This window comes from Pogonomyrmex barbatus, unplaced genomic scaffold, assembly GCF_055798465.1.
Source record: "Pogonomyrmex barbatus isolate J1 unplaced genomic scaffold, ASM5579846v1 scaffold8, whole genome shotgun sequence".
Taxonomy (NCBI): domain Eukaryota; kingdom Metazoa; phylum Arthropoda; class Insecta; order Hymenoptera; family Formicidae; genus Pogonomyrmex; species Pogonomyrmex barbatus.
In genome coordinates, this window is record NW_028297182.1 from 1,834,287 (window position 1) to 1,851,696 (window position 17,410).

A 17,410-nucleotide genomic window follows, 5' to 3' on the forward strand; every position below is an offset into this window, starting at 1 on the left:
CTTTTCAGATATTTTTGCTTTTATTAAATGTGAACGTTGGATTTAAGCCACGCATGAACATACAAATCAAATAAAAAAAATGAACAAACAATGAAAACGAACACAAAAATTGTTCATTCATCTCATTAAATTACCTAACATGATTATTATCACAAATGTATGTATGTGCATATATATATACACACACACACACACACACACACACACACACACACACACACACACACACACACACATATGTATTTTATATCTATTTTGTTTATATTATATTATACAATATTATTTATATATGTAATATATAATATAAAAATATATTACATATAAAAAAAATATATATATATATATAGAAACAAATATATATATATATATATATATATATATATATATATATAATAGTTTAATGCACGATTTAGAATACACGGAAAGAACACTTTTGCTGGCAAATCTAAAAATTTAGCAAGATACAGATCTGAAAACGATTTTGTTGGGCCTTCAAAATTATTATATACATGTTCAGATTAATTGTTAGAAGATCAAATATTTTTGTAGTATTATCATCATATTTAAGTGTTATACAAAATAATTTTGATGGGCTAATAAAATATGGATAATTCGCGCCATCGACTGGGCCATATAAATAAGTACGGTTACAAAGATGATGAAAATATGAAAAATGTCATGAGGTTATATGAGTTTGCAATTCTGTAAAATTTTGCGCTGATATATACTTGTTATTACATTATATTTTTGCGATAATAATCATGTTAGAATTGAAATATGTAGAAATGAATATTCGTATTCCTTCAGTGATTTTTATAAATTCTTAACGAGGGATGATTTAATTTTTTATCACTTAATTTGTAATTGTAAAATCACAAACCTTAATTTTTAATTTTAAATTTATTTTGTTATATTTTCAACATATTATAGATGTTTTATTTACACATTCATATTTCGACAACAAAGTTGTCAGATTTTTCATTGTTTTTTTTTCATGTTTTAAACATAGATCTTAAATTTTAATCCTTCATTAATAACAGTACGTAGGAACAATGATATAATATACAAACATTTTATAGCTATAAACTCACATTGAATATTTTTTGTAAAAATGTGTAGTCATTAAATTATAAAATGAGTTTTAGCTCATATTATTAAAACCATTTACCGTAGAAAATATTAGCAAAATATGTACCTAACAATCTTTGGTGCAAAAACATTTGTGAATTTTTAAAATAGCTCTTAATTTTCTTTAAGTTTTATAATATTTTAGTTTCACATAATATGTCTTTCTACATTCTATTACAATAGAATGAAGAAACGTGCAAGTTACTATCGATTAAAATAAGAAGAGACTTAATTAATTAATTAAAGTTTAATTAATTAAAAAAAAGAAAATTATCATTTAAAATAATAATTAATTAATCTAGATTAATTAATGAAATCTGATTAAATATATATATATAAAATATATATTTAATTTTATATATATATATATATATAAAAACAGATTTGCACCAGGCAATTTTTTTTTAAAAAAAGTGTTTAACTAATAGTACTAATAGTACTTAACTAATAGTACGTATTATTCATTACACTATACAATTTTATTGCAATAAAGTTAGACGTCATATTCCTTATACTATATAAATACTTATTAATATAAAAATATTCACACTATATTTTTAATCACATAATATTATTCATCACACTGTATAACTTATTGCAATAAAATTAAGTGGGAAAACAAGAAAAAAAAAAAAACAAGGCAACATTTTCGCATGTATCATTACCTCATAAAAAATAATTGCTACGCTGATATTGGAACTGTGTGTAATACTGTTGACGAAGGTATTCCTGGTAGTGGTATTCTTGAAATTTCGGTAAGCATTCCGCCGCACCAATTGGTGTGTACATAGGCGAGTACATGTGCGAGTACAAATTGCCAAATGGTGGTTTGGTCGGCAACAGCGATAACGATGATAGCACTGGTCCAGACGATGTTACCTGGTTCAGTGATTTAGGTGGAAGAGAGATAGGCAATTTAAATGGACGGGGGGTAGACGATCTAAGTGAAGGGGGGGTAGACGATCTAAGTGAAGGGATGGTAGGAAGTCTAGATTCTGGGAGTAGCCAAGGTCTGTGAAAAGACACCTGATTTTCATTATCTGTTCTAGATGGAGGCTCCTGATTTCCATTCCGATTCGCATCAATGGGCACCAATGGTCTCTCGGTGTTCGATAGATCGTTCGTATTATTTTCGAAAACATGTCTTATTGGTGACCTCAAGTTCTCTAAAATATTTGCGTTCGATTCGTTCGTGACTTGACTCGAGTCAGAATCGTATGATTTATTATTCATTTCGTCATCCGTACGATTGGAATCGTCGGTTAAAACGTCCGCTTGGAACGCCTGCTGATACTTGCGTTTGAATCGCGATTGTCCCGTCTCACGGAAGCCTTTTGCAAATGGATTATGATCGATCTTCAACTTTGTTATATTATCATTCTGCAAGAATAACACAATAATGTCGGAGTTAGATAATTAATTTTAATTATCTAATAATGTTAGATAGTTAATTTTAATTATCATGAGAGAAAAATTACGCAGTTATTTACATTCCACAAATAAGACATTTCTCGCTTGATGTAAAAATAATAAAATGTAATAATGTTACAGAAGGACAAAAACAAGAAACATGAAAATTTAAGCAAATTTAATTTATCTTAAATTTTTTTTAATGTTACGGAATTGTAAAAGTAAATATTTTTTATAATAATTTTATTTGTTTCTTAAAAATTTTATTTTCAAGTTACTTACTTGATATGCTGTTACTGCGATAAATTCGGTTTCTTTGAAAACGAACGTCGCGGATGGAGAAGAAAGAAGCGTGTTAAGATTCGTCTGTTCACAACGAACTATCCAGATTTTTGGTACGTACTTGTGCATCGATGTTAACACTATCTGTAAATACAAATGCAAACTCTTTTTTGAATATTGCGTACAAAAGATAAACTGTCTTAGCTTAAAGAAATATATATATATGTCTAGACAATTACTTGTAAAATTAAAGTGGGATTTTTGGTGGCATTCATTCATCATTAAAAAATGGAAATCATTAGAGAATCTTTAGAGATTAATTTTTATATTTTCATATTTATAACGTTTCGTCTGAACGATGCGATTTATCAACAACAACTGAAAAACATGAAAACATTTCAAAATACGCCGTTCGGCCGTATTTCGCTGTTACTTGTAAATAAATTTTGCTCCTTAGGAATTTTTTTTATTTTCCAATGTTAAATGCGAAAAAAGGCCACCATTACGCGGTATCTAAATTGAAAAATGATCCTTAGAAAGAAGCAGAGGACGACGGGAGACGAAAGAAAAGACCCTCTCTGTTAGTTGAGGCTCGAGATGAAAATGGAGGGGCACGATGGAAGAGACGAAGCGCCGAGAATTTTATTAAATTCATAATTAGTTTGAAGAACCGGGTAAAAGGGGCGCCGCTTTTTCGAGATAAGTTGGCGCCTCGCTAAAGAGGCCGACGGTAGACACAGACGCGATTCCCGAAAACCAGACTAAGCCCTGCAACCTTCTCGGAATCACGTGTCTTCGCGCTACCGAGGATCTCTTGTACGAATCTAGAGCGAGATGCACCACTTCAATCTGGTATTCGTTATTGGTGTTCCAGATCATTATTGGAGTTTATTACGAGTTCTTGAGAGTTTGACAATATTCTTTGCGCAGTTAAAATATCTTCATATTTTATTGTGAAAACTATCTCATGGAGCATCTTTTTTTAACAAATTTCTGAACTCTAAACAATTTAATGTTTATATACAAATGTAATTTTGTATAATTATAGCGAAGTAATTCTTAAAAATGTAAGTCGATATAACGAGATTTTCTTCTTTGACTGACTTCAAGTAAATGTTTATATGAATTATCAGAGTACTATATATAAAAAAATGTTTCAATTATTTATCCATTTTTCTATTGGCCATAAATATTTCTGCCTATACAAAATTTTTGCTTAGTGATATTTATAAATTGTCTTGTGATATTTTCATAGACAATCTGACTATGCTATCGCATTAATTTCTTATTTTTCTTTTTTTAATTCCTGATACTTTAATAAAAAAGAAATTCAAGTTTCTCAAAATATAAATCCAATCTGGAATTATTTGAAAAGAAAAATTTCGCCAATTTCCACACTTCTTTTTAGAAAATATCTTAAAATAGTACAACTCTGAAATCATTTACAATTTAAAATCTATTGACGTCTGTAGAATCGGACATGATCAAACTGTTTCCACGTAGGTACTTTAGATAGATTAGGGAGATTAAATCGTTTCTCCGCCGGAATCTCTTTTGAGATTAGATCTTATACGTTTCCAAAGGTGACGAAATTAAGATAAACGGACAACAATTGTGAATCCCTTGTTTGTTGCCGCTGGATAGCCGCGGATAAAATCGGATTAACGCGGCGCGTTTCATGCACGTATCGGCTCGAATGAGCACAATGAAAGGCAATGGTGCCGCCGAGCTTTTCTTCTGTGGTCTTCGGCATCCGTGGACGTGGAAAGCAGAGCGGCGTCTTCACACTACATCACACGACGGCGACGGTGACGGCGACGGCGACGGCGACGGCGGCGGCAGCTACTCTGTCGGCAAATCACCCGCCCTCGTTCAGCGATGTAGGGAGGTATATCGATTACACAGTATCTTGGAGCGTATTAATCTCTGCATTCAGGGCACAGAACGTAGAATCGCCTGTCGGCGTACCGCACACCAGCTTGAGTAGCTTAAATCTCCCTCCGAGAAATGCGCCGCCGACGCCCCCCCCCTCCACGCTGATCTTTTTTCTATCAAGTTTCTTTAATCCTCGACCAAAAAGCGCTTTCGCTATGCGAGCAAATTTCAAATGAGAGTTTGTAGTTCAGGTTTTCCACGAAAACATCACAAGACAATTTGAAAATATTTCACGAATGCATCTTGACGTTCACTACTACGGTCATCCGAAGAAACGATTATTTTCTCTGTTAATGACTACTAATCGCAACCATTGTAAAATATTTGTTTATTAGAAATAGGAGAGATTTATCGATTTATTAATTTTTCTTTAAAAAAGGAAATGTATTTTCTTGCACTGATTATTCTACAATGTAAGAGATTTCCATATCACATTTTTATCTAGCTATTTATCTTACAGTTATCTAAAAATGAAAAAATAAAAAAAAGTGTAAATAAAAAACATAAAAAAGGAAAGGCAAAAGAAAAAATTATGGGAAATCTTTTTTAATATTCATTTGAAATAATTCGTATTTTACGAATTTATTCGAATTTATTCGAATATGTCTTTTTAATGCTTAACAAAAATTATGAATTAGATTAAAAGGATAATATGACGACTTTCAGCATACACGACAAATATAAGAAGAAACTCGAAAACAAAGATAAATATGGAAGAATAAACTTTTTTGAAATATGTACGATTGTCAAAAGGTCACATTGAAAGATCAGATAAATAATGGTTTCTATTGTTTCGTTAGAAATAGACTTAGAAATAGAATTTCTATTCTTTGTAGAAAATTATTTTGTCCTTCATGTATCTTTATTCATTATTTTATAAAAAAGATTTTATAGAAAGACGTTGATGTAATTTTCTCTTACGCCATATAACATTCAATTAAAAATATATTAAAAATAAAAACAAAAATAAAATGAATTATATTCGTTAATTACTTATAAAAAAATTTATTAAAAAAAAATATTCCATGAAAATAAATGTTACAACTAGACATGTTAAAAATAAAATGTGAAATGACTCTAAATACAACAAAGACTAATAGATTAATTTACTAATTAGACTTACTGATGCAATTTTGTATCTGAAAGCCATGTGTATGTTTGTATAATTTAGTTAGTCAAATATTACTTACATTGCTATTATTGTCGTTGATGTTGTTCGTCAATTTGAGTTTGCTGAAACTTATCGAATTGTTCATCCAGTGCTCACCCGTCGAAGGACTCTCGGGATGCACGTAAATTCGACGATGGAAAGGATGCTGCGGCTCTGCCGGCCCGGCAAAACTCCAACCACTTACATTGCCGTTCTTATTCCCGCTGTTTTCATATCCACAATACTTATATCGACGATCAGATACCTTGACAATCTCCAGAAGAACACAATATTTCTCATACTCTCGCAAACCGCTTACGTTTGCTTGTATGGTCGGGAACATGCGTCTGAAAAAATCAAGTAAATAATTTCTGTGAGTCACAGTGTTGAATAACAGTGATATTTGAATCTACGTCAGATCTTGAAATTTCAACTTCTTAAATTGCAAATCAGAAAATACGATCGCCAAGTATACGCGTTCGCGCGAGATCGGCTGGTGTATCTTTATGCCGATGAGTTGTTTAACAACCGAGATTATTTAATTTCAATAATAGCTAAACCGATCAAGATCTCAGTAGGCACATTGGATTTCAAATATACTTAAGAATGATAAAAGTGTTGTAATTTTGCTTGATTGGAATTACTACAATTTATGTACACAGAAAAGAAAAATTACTTTTTAGTAATTTTAGTAACTTTTTAGGACTAGGGAAATAAAACAGAGAGATTTAAATTTTTAGTTATGGAACGTTCGACATAAAAAGTGTCGTCTGTAGAATCATAATTGTACATTAGTCCCTGAAACGTGCCATTAAAAACACAATCATACTTCCTGTTTTGATCTTCTTTAATATGCAACTATTTTAATTTTATGCTAAAATAAAAAATTTTTTTCTAAACGCCGTTCTAAATAAAGTCGAGATGCTTTCGATGATAACATAAAACAATATGGATTATTAATTTTTTAATTTTTAAAGTTGGTTCGTTCTCCGAGAACGAAAAGTAAAATAGAAAAAATATGATTTTTCTTTCATATACTATTGTCCTGATCTTGATAACGCCACTCAAAGTTAACTCGTAACGTCAGTAAATAGATATCTTTTGAAATCCTATAACTTTTATCTGAAACACCTTTTTCTAAAATATTTAGTTTTCGAAATATTTCGTCGTCCCGATATTTTTTATATTCTGTATATACATTTTTTTTTTGTAATTTTGTAATTAAATTCTTTTTACATATAAACACACACACACACACACACACACACACACACACACACACACACACACACACACATATTTAAAAAGAATTTAATTATAGAATTATAGAATATGCAAAAAAATGCATATATTTTTATCATTTATACATTGTAAATGAATTTGTAAATAAAGACTTCGTAATAAGTCATAAATAAAGACTTGTAAATAAAGAAAATTAAGCATTAATTATCTAGCTTGACACAGACATCACGATTGAAAATGTATGAACGCATGAAGACGAATCATTTTATAGATTTTCATTTCGTAGCAATAATACTGTATTTTATTTTTATTATAACGGACGTGGTATTTCATGCAGGTATTAACAAAGCTCTTTCCCAAAAGAACAAAGATTTCGAGGATTTCCTTAGTCATTAGTGTGTCGGCGACGAGTAGGCGTCACCGATAGAATTGCAGAGTCAAGTCTGTATTCTTGTTGCTGTACGGATTTCCAACCTTCACCCTCGTCAACTGGTTTTTCCACTGCGCAAATATTTCTGGAGCCAATCGAACGACTGTCCTGTTTACCTACTTAATTGTGATTTTGCCGACATTTCATATTTAACTTGTCCTAACAATTTGGTAACTAACAAAGGATCCGCTGGCTATGTCTAAACTCCTACTCTGTTATTATCGAATATAAATACTTTAACGGATAAAGACGCTGCTGAATTAACAAAGTTCGGAAACGTGGCTCTTCTATGTATATATATATCTCTCTCTCTCTAATCATTATGACACTACATTCCATATCGAGCCCATAGTGGCTTTTCACGCTAATACAAGATTGTAAATTATTCAACCGAAAAACATACACACATTCATATATGTATATATTTTTTTCTTTATTTTCTCTCGGCATTATTATACAAATTTCAACCGTTTTCCACTTAAATTAGTATACATTATCATCGGCATAACCGAGAAAATTTCATCATTTTTCTATTTTATATGATTCTTACAAAATTTAGGAAATTGAAAAAGTCAAATTAATAATATAATTTTAATTATTATCAGAAAATGAAATTTTTCAATAACCCTGAGAAATCGTTTTTTTTTCGTAGAAAAAAAATTTTCCCCTATTATTTACATCCTCCTATATCAATAATAGCGATTAGATGAAAGCGTGTTTCGAGATGTATAGAGGTAAGATCTTATCGCTTGAATGCTCGTGCCACCGTGCCGCGACAGACGCGTCTGGTTTAAAGAGTCTCTTGTAATTACGAGATAACCAGTAGTAGTGGTGTGATACGAACGTGCGTTCCGGCACGAGCTCTGGTTATGTCCCACCCCTACCGATTGCAGGGCCACTCGGTGTCGCGTGGGCTATCTGGAAAGGCACACGCGTCTGCTCCAATTCCGACGTACACGTAATAAAAAAAAAAAAAAAAAAACAATACTAATAAAAGAGACAAAAGACACGTTTGTGTACATATACATACTTTGAGACAAGTAAGAGCGTGACTCGTATTTAATTCATCGCTCGTTCCTCGGTTTCTCATTTTTCTTGAATTTATTTTTTATTATTTTGTTAAAATGTCTGTATCTTCTTTATGTGAATTTATGTGAAATTTATTCAATTTTTCACATTTTCTACTTTTTTTTTTTTTTTTTCAACGAATTTACGAACTTCAACGAACATTACTTATATTTTTCTTAGCATTCAATTTCCGAAAATCACTTCTTAGAAAAAATTTATGAAAAATTAATGTTCAATTCGAATTTTTCACGTTATTTGGAAGGAAACTTCTGACAATGGGAATCTAATAGCTAGTTTCGCAGAAAAAATAATATTTCTTTTAACAAAACCAGTTTTCTTTTCAAAGAATAAAAAAGGCACACTCGGGATCAATAATAGACATAATTTATTTTCCAAAAGCTCGTCAATCGTTTAACTATGTTCCTGAAGACCGGTCCTTTCGCACACTGACCACGGAAAAAAGACTACCCGTCGACTGCAATTGCCACCTCTGTTACACACTTTTTCGTTTCGCTTCATTAACACGTTCAGGGATGCAGGAAAATTTAATAAATATAACTATGGGTTAAGCGATTTATGAAGAAAAAAAGGGCGTTTAAATTCATTCGGAAACGACAGGATCCAGTTGCAAACCGGATATCGTGCAATAGGATACAAATCGAGTTTGCAAAAGAAAAGTTGGCGCAAAATGAGAGAGAGAGAGAGACAGAGAGAGAGAAAAAGAAGCACATGGCAGGCACGTGTTGCAGCCTGATCCGAGCAGTGAAAAAAACGCAAAAAAAAAAACGCTTATGAGAGATGGAAAGACACCTTCATTACTATTGTATTGGACCTTCCTGGCGAAAATAAACATGTGTCCTTTTTTTTCTTCAAAAAAATCTCTGATTGCCCGTTTGTGATTTGCCTCGTTAAAAGTATGAGTGATCGACCGGTTTCTCGATGTCCACGACATAGTAATGAGATATTTTGTAAGCTCGACATGTAGCTCGTCCTTAAGAAAAAAAAAATATATATATATATATATATATAAAAAATATATATATATATTTTTTTGGGGCCTTCCGTGAAAAGATCCAGAAAAAATAACCCCGGAAAAAATCCGATTCTTTAAAGTAACGCCCAATGAATATTTTTCAGATTTTTTTAAAAAGGTGTAAAAAATTTCGGTAAAGTTAAAAGAAAGTAAAAAAAGTGTGTTGAACAAATTGCGAGCAATAATTCTTATTCGAAAAAAAGTTCAAATTTATATGCAGTGTTAAAAAAGCATACAATAGATTTGCCCTAATAAATTAACGCATTTTTATAGTTCTTAAAAGTATTCAATGTATTAGTTATTATATATTTTGTCACACGACGATTGACAAGAATGACTAAATTGATTTATTTTCATAAATTTTCGTGCTTTTTCGTGTACAAAATACATACAATGAAGCAAAGTTTGGTTGTCAAATACATAGACAGGTTCGAATGAATCACAAATATACATGAGAAAAGAAACAGTCCTTTTCCTCCTTCTCAGTCTTATCTTTCCTCTCTCCATTTCTCTCTCTCTCTCTCTCTCTCTCCCTTCCTTCCTTCCTTCCATTACAGTTTTCACGGTCACGCGATATAACACGAAATCATAACTCATGGTGTTTTATCACATGTTCACTTTATCTACTTACGATGACAAAATTCTACGTACGTTTATCGCGAGTATTCACCCTACGTCAGATTTGAGAAGAAATCCTTCGATAACTTACGATAAGAGAAAGAGTCAGAAAAGCAATCCGCCGTTCTTCTGATGGTCAAAGTAATCGCTAAAAGTTTTATTTTTTTATAAGAAACGAAAAATATATCCATTTTTATTGAGCCTCGGTCGGAAAAAAAAAAACAAACAAGCACGTCGGTACTTTATCTTTTTTTGTGACATCACCTTATGCGAGACTAATCATTTTGTATTCACATTGAAACGCTCATCGTTTACCTAATTAAAAAAAAACCGATCTTAACGCGCGCATTAAAAAGAAAGAAAATTACAGCGATTGTATCAAATCATAATTTCAACTGAATTTCAAGGGAATTTGGGAATGGCGATATTAATCCCATAAATTGCGACTGCATTCGATCACGCGATTTCAAAATATTGTAATATTTGAAAAGATACATCGTAAAATCATTACTCAAATCCGTCAATACGTCAAATCATATCTCATTTTCTTGATAGAAATTTTTGAAAAAATACAAAAGATAAAACTAATGTGATCTAATGCTTTTTCCACAGCAGATAATTAGAGAAAATACGCTGCGAAAAAATGTGTGACACATGTCGGTCATTTTGGTAGACAAAGAAATTTAGAACAGCAGGAATTGTGAAAATTTGTGAGGACAAAGTGACATTATTGCTACTGTTATTATTATTATTATTATTATTATAAAGACACTTAGTGTTTTTCCATTTCTTCTGATGACTACCAATGATTAAAGTAATCATGTGGATTAGCATGCAAAAAATATCGGAACGAAGCTCCATTGCTAATGTGATTTTTCTTTGCAACACGAAAAGCAATTCATCAATAAGATAATTAAAAATCGATATCGACTATATGCTAGAGCAAAATTTAGGTGGTTCGGGAGCACAGTATTAGAAATTTTTTAATACACAACCAAAATGACAAAAATATAGAAGATGCGCATTCCAGTGTATGTACATACACATTACATTGTAAAACAAAATTCTTGAAGCTCGAGTTTCATCATGGGATATTGTGTTCTGTCATGCGCCTCCCCCACCCTCATGAATCTTAACTTTTTGGCTTCTTGTGTTACGATAAAGGCGTTAGAAAAACCTAAGGATGTATTATAAATTTTTGTGGACTCCCTACAGGGAAAGCCATTATTTCGAAGATAGCGTTGTGACGCGATGTTTCTAGGGCGTCAGCGTGACGGTGACCTTCACAAACAGCGGGAATGGTCACAATATGACATTGTGAGGGGAGAAGGGATGATGCGACGTCTTCTCGACACATCTCTTATGGATGGCGAGCAAGAAGAGGGGAGGTAGGAAGGACTCAAAAGGACTTTATCTTGTCTCGCTTGTTCAATTAAAGGAACGGGCGCCACTGAGTCGCGTCAGAATGAGCGCGGCAACGTGCATAATTGTTGTTATAATTAGTTATAACTTCGAACTTCGTGTCCTCTATTACGATTCTGTACTTGCGATTTATTATCGAAAAATTCGAGATATTCCGATTTTGCTTTTCAAGAAAAATTAATTACAAAAATTTAACAAATTATTTTCAAAATAATGTTTCTTATCATTGTGTTATTTTATTCTGTCACTGTGTTATTTTACTAGGTTTGCTTTTGTTCGTGGCTGTTCTTATCTTATTTTGCGAGAAATTGTTTTATTTATTTTTTTTATCAATTCGTGAAAGCAAAATTATATATATAAACAAAATTATATACAAATAATTTATATATTATTATTTATATATTAAAGTCGCTTATATATTATTTTTAAATAATATAAGCGACTTTTAATATTTATTTTGAAGAAATAAAAAAACAATGGCAATAATAAAAATAGAACATGTACTCACCGACCAGACTTCGTAATTATCATTTCTGTGTTTTCCTTAGAAAATTTCATCCAAAGATCCCGATGCTTTAATTCTATATTGACTTCGGGCAATGGCTGTCGCTGAAAGAACCATCGGTTGCTGGAATCTGTTCTCTTATCTGTAAATTAATAATATATCGAATACTTCACTATTAGAATAAAAAAATAGGATGTTTTTCATTTTAACACATCATATATGTCACATCTCGAAGACCGTTATTTAATGTCAAAGATTAAATTTATTTGACTTTATTTTCAAGTTAAACATTTTTGAAATCCAATGATAAGTTAGATATTGTTTGTGTAAATACCGAAATCTCAAAGTAAAACTCAAGAAGTAGACAATTTTTTTTCTAAGAGTTCGTATTCTTATAGAAATTATTAAACTTGAAATTATTAACAAAAGCAATCATATGACTAACAAGCTATATATTATAAATATAATAATAAAAATTCAAATAACATAATGATAATACAATGACATTTTCTTCATCTTTTCTAAAATAAAAGGAATAAAGAAAAAATTAGAAATAGACAAATAAGTTAATAAGTTAAATAATAAAGAAAACTACACGGAAAGAACACTTGTTGAAGTAGCTCAAAATTTGGCATTACATATATACAGATCTGAATATCAAAAATTTCAAAAATTTCAAAAATAGTGTTATCAACATATTTAAATGTTCTATATAATAATTTTGACTCAGTAAAATTTTTAGATACTTCAGCAAAAATATTCTTTTCACGTACTTCAATACATAATTAAGGAATATCAAGGTACTTTTGCATTGACTAAAAATAATTTTCTATTCTTAATTTTTTATATTTATTTCCTTATTCTTATTTCTTTACTCTTTATTATGTCTGAGATTTAGGACTAGAGCACATATAAAAACGTAAGCAGTAAAAAGAAAATTGATCAACCACCTTATCATTTATTCTTTTTACAGTCGAGGAATAATCATCTATCTGATCAGTCACTTTTCTTACTGCTTAAATTTCTTTAATTAAATTTCTGTTCTCGCGCAAACATACGCGCAATGTAAAGGTGAAAAATTTGAGAAAGAAGGAGAGATGCGAAACGGAAGAAATGCAAGCATAATATATAAATATTAAGACTAAAAGGGTTCGGAAGGACAGGACGTTTAGTATAACGACGACCAGTCGCTCCGAACTTACGCGACACGAATCGGCACGAATGGCGCGCTGACGCGAGCGGCATTTCTTCAGTAGATGCGGAACTGTTTGAGAGGACGCAGAGAAAAATTAGTGTGGGTGAAGTAACATAAATAGCGGAACAGCGGGGCTACCCTTTACAAGTACCATCATCGGCCACCGGCACTTGTCTCCGCAGCATTATGGATGGCTTACGCTGATGCATCCGCTCTTTCAGTGTGAATCTATAAACCCGCGGTAGACCCGTTTCATGGTGAACAGATAACGACGGTTTTCTTGGCAAAAACCGGCACCTTTCATGTTCCACGACTCGAGGCACTCATCCTGGTCAGCGGGGACATTGCATTACGCCGGGTTTTAGGCAATTTGACAGAGTGAACAAGAGGGGAGGGCTGTCTTTTATTATGACTGAAATCGATTCGTCAGAGTGACCTTTTTCTTCCTAGACTTCTATCAGTCGAATAAGAAAGCTGGTAAGATTTATCACTTACAACTTATTATTTAACAATTACGAGTCTTCTTTTTATAAAATAATAGATTATTTTCAAGATTTCTTTGAAGAGATTTAGTATAATTTTATCATTTTATCATTTTAAAAACTTTCTTATAAAAACAACGTAATTTATCATTCTTCTGATAATATGACATAGGAACAAATTGATTTTATAGAAAGAATAAAGAAGCAAAAACATAAAACTGAATTATATATAGTCGTAAATTGCAATAAATCGCAAAATTGACAGATAAACGTAGAAATTTTATATATTACATCGACTCGTCAATTTTCGACATTAAAATACTATATTTTCAACATCTTTTCAGTACCTTCCGTGTTGACGAAAATTCGAAAATCGAAGCTACAATCCGTTAAACTTCACCGGTTGCGACTCATGACATTGGCGCGGCGGGTCGCAAGATGAACCGAGACAACTGGGAATAACACATACCTGATCCAAAACAGGAGAAAAAATGTGGTTGGAAAGTTGACATCCAAGATGTGTTCATAAACAACGCAGCCATATTCGCAAAAGACATTTCCGAGAATCGATATTTCGCCCGATTATAGATCGCGAATTCAAATCGAATGATTGGGCGTGAGGTTTTGGAAACTCTCAAGACAATCGACTTTGGAAAAGTTCCACGCACCCTCTCGGAGTTGTGGAACGTAACTGAGTTAGGCCCAAGAAGATGATTCTCGGCTCTTGAAGAATCAGTGCAGCGTCCGTCGCGTCAATTTCACAGCTCGTGCGTTGATTGGTGGCCGTGGCCGCCCTCACGCATCGTCGCACCGCCTACGTGAACTCGATTGGCTGGGTTTCACGATGCCGGCAAGGGGAGTCTCGGAATCAGAAACGTCGCCAAAGTCACGTGTGGCGCGTGTATATAATACGCAGGCGACGAAACATAACACTTTGACAAACGCAGAGAAAGAGGAAAAAAGAGAGAAGAACGAGAGGTAAGAAAGCGTGATGCGTCACTTTTCAGTTGCATCTTAAATCTCGACCTTAACGCCCCGAACGGTCGTTTAGATCTGATTATTCGACTAAATGAGGTTCGTTTTCAAAAATGTTCCGTAGTTATGTAGATTTCTAAGCGTGCAAAAAATATAACGTTGAAACATTTTTAAATACTTAGATATTTTAATTGCTTTTGAAAGTCTAAACATCTAATATATCAACTGTTATTATTCAAATTAATATTTCGATTTTCGTAAAAAATGAAGCACGCTTAAGATTACACACACGTACTTTGAATTATATATAAACTATATATTTAATATATTATTAATATAATTATAAAAATAAAAAATATGCGTATATATGTAATTATATAAATGGCACTGATTGCGATAGTTTATTTATAATAATATAAAATTTAATAATATAAAATTATATAGAAATGATACCAGAGAAGGCGTCACCGATTTCGACGGCTGTAAGTCGTCGTTAAAAATTGACAAGTATCAAATGACTTGGTCGAGATCGTTATCGCCATTTCCATCAGACACCGACCCCTGCACGGATTTGTATCGCGTGTTCACGCGATCTCGTCATACGTTCCCGTTATGAGTATCGTATGCGAGACAGAGAACATGGAATTGTCACCAGAAATTACAGAATCCGGCGACAGACGGACGACCGTTAATAGTTTGTTCTCGAGGCCACGGAGAAAAGACAGTAAAATTACACAGATACTCTCAATAAAATTCTTCATGTAATTATCAGCGATAAAGTTTTACTTAGGAACTTGTTAAAATTTTGAATTGTTTATTATACAATAAGAAATAAATTAACATATTTCTATTATGAGTACATATATTTCAAAATCTGTTTTACGAAAAATTTTATTTTTAATAACAGTTTCTTAAGTACCTTTTCGGTCATGGATTGCGTAACGACTTTTCGATTATTATAATGTCATTATTATAATCGCATTCTAAAAATTTTAATGTTCCTATCCACAAAATTTATTTTTATTTTTTAACAAATTATTCAATGGTGGTTTAAAATTCCTCCTGTATCTCCTCCCATATCTTTACAATATATTATTGTTAGGATATGAATAAGAGAGTTTTAGTTATACTTTAACTATTTCAATATTACATGATGCTTGATTTTCTACACGACGTAATCATGATACTTGATAATTTTTTATCATATTTCTACATCCAATATTTTTGTAACTCGAACGGTTAAATATCTAGATTTTTGAAACTCAGTACTTATAAAGATATTAAATACATAATGTATAATAAATAATACTTACAAATTATATGATGTAATTGTTAAAAAAATTTTATACAAAAGTTTTTAAAAGTCTAAACAAATAAAGAATTTTTTCGTTGTTACTATTATTATCATATGTATTCGTATAATCAAATGCTTTGTTTAATCTATTAGAACAACATAATTTTAATATTGTATATTTATATTGTATATTTTTTATTTAAATATATATATGTATATATTTAAATAAAAAAAAAAATATATATATATATATTAATTTATATATGTAAGTATATATGTTAAATATATATATATATAAAAGTATTTATTAATGTATATCAATATAAAATATATAAATTATAAATATACGAATTATAAATGTAACATTAATTATTTATTTAAGAAAAGAATATCAGTCAGCGACAGCTGCGATTGGTAGCCGCGGAATTGAAGCGATTGAAGCGATCGCGTCTATTTTACATGTTTGTCAGGACTCAGAGAGGTTCAGGATGTTTATTTCTCTCTTTTAAATAGATCTTCTTGAGGAAAAACCAGTGGCCACGCAGATACTCGTAGAAACGCTTCTTTGCGATATAACGCCAACTGTGGAAGTCGAGATTTGAAGTATAAACAGGCAGGAAGGAGTACACACTCACGAGGGACTGAAACAGGGACGTTTCGAGATGTTCACTTCGTTGTCACTGTTTGTACAACGGAAGTTTTGTAAAATTACTCGTTATCTTTTTTGTCGCATCGTTGAAAAATGAGTTCGTGACTCAAAGGAAGAAAAAAAAATCGAGTTAACTCAGCATGAATATTTCACTTCAGATGAATCTTACCCGGTACTTACAATTAGTTTAGGTACTTACAATTAGTTTAAATGATATATATATATATATATATATATATGTGTGTGTGTGTAAAAAATTTACGATGTCAAAAATGGAAAGATAAAACGGAAAGAACATTGAATCATAAAACTTTCTGTGAGAAAAATTCGAAGGGAGAAAATATTATATATAACTTTTATTTTAAAAAGATCAAGCATGAAAACGTACGTTTTTTCATTAATTTGACAATATTTTTGTGAAAATATTGTCTCTTTTTTCCCTCAAAATAATTTTTGAATGCGTCTTTTATAAATATATAATTTCGTTCTACATTATTACTAAACAGTTCCAAGAAATATCAGATATATCAAATAATTTCGATAATTTCGATCATTTGGTTTATCATTTATAACCCCGTACAGCGCATTATAC

General features: G+C 31.5%; 1 protein-coding gene and 1 long non-coding RNA gene across 2 annotated transcripts; one reads left to right on the forward strand and one right to left on the reverse strand.

Moving 5' to 3' along the window:
* Positions 1-885: 885 nt before the first annotated feature.
* LOC105433452 (uncharacterized) lies at positions 886-14,502 on the reverse strand. The gene is made up of 5 exons (XM_011648790.3): positions 14,370-14,502; positions 12,227-12,365; positions 5,946-6,252; positions 2,821-2,964; positions 886-2,508 (listed from the first exon to the last, which is right to left on the reverse strand). Exons 1-5 carry the CDS (start codon positions 14,455-14,457, stop codon positions 1,795-1,797), a joined length of 1,392 nt encoding a protein of 463 aa, XP_011647092.3. The 5' UTR covers positions 14,458-14,502; the 3' UTR covers positions 886-1,794.
* Positions 13,248-16,194, forward strand: LOC105433451 (uncharacterized). The gene is made up of 3 exons (XR_968492.2): positions 13,248-13,895; positions 14,245-14,878; positions 15,320-16,194. It is a non-coding gene; the product is annotated as an uncharacterized LOC105433451 (long non-coding RNA).
* The last annotated feature ends 1,216 nt before the right edge of the window (positions 16,195-17,410 follow it).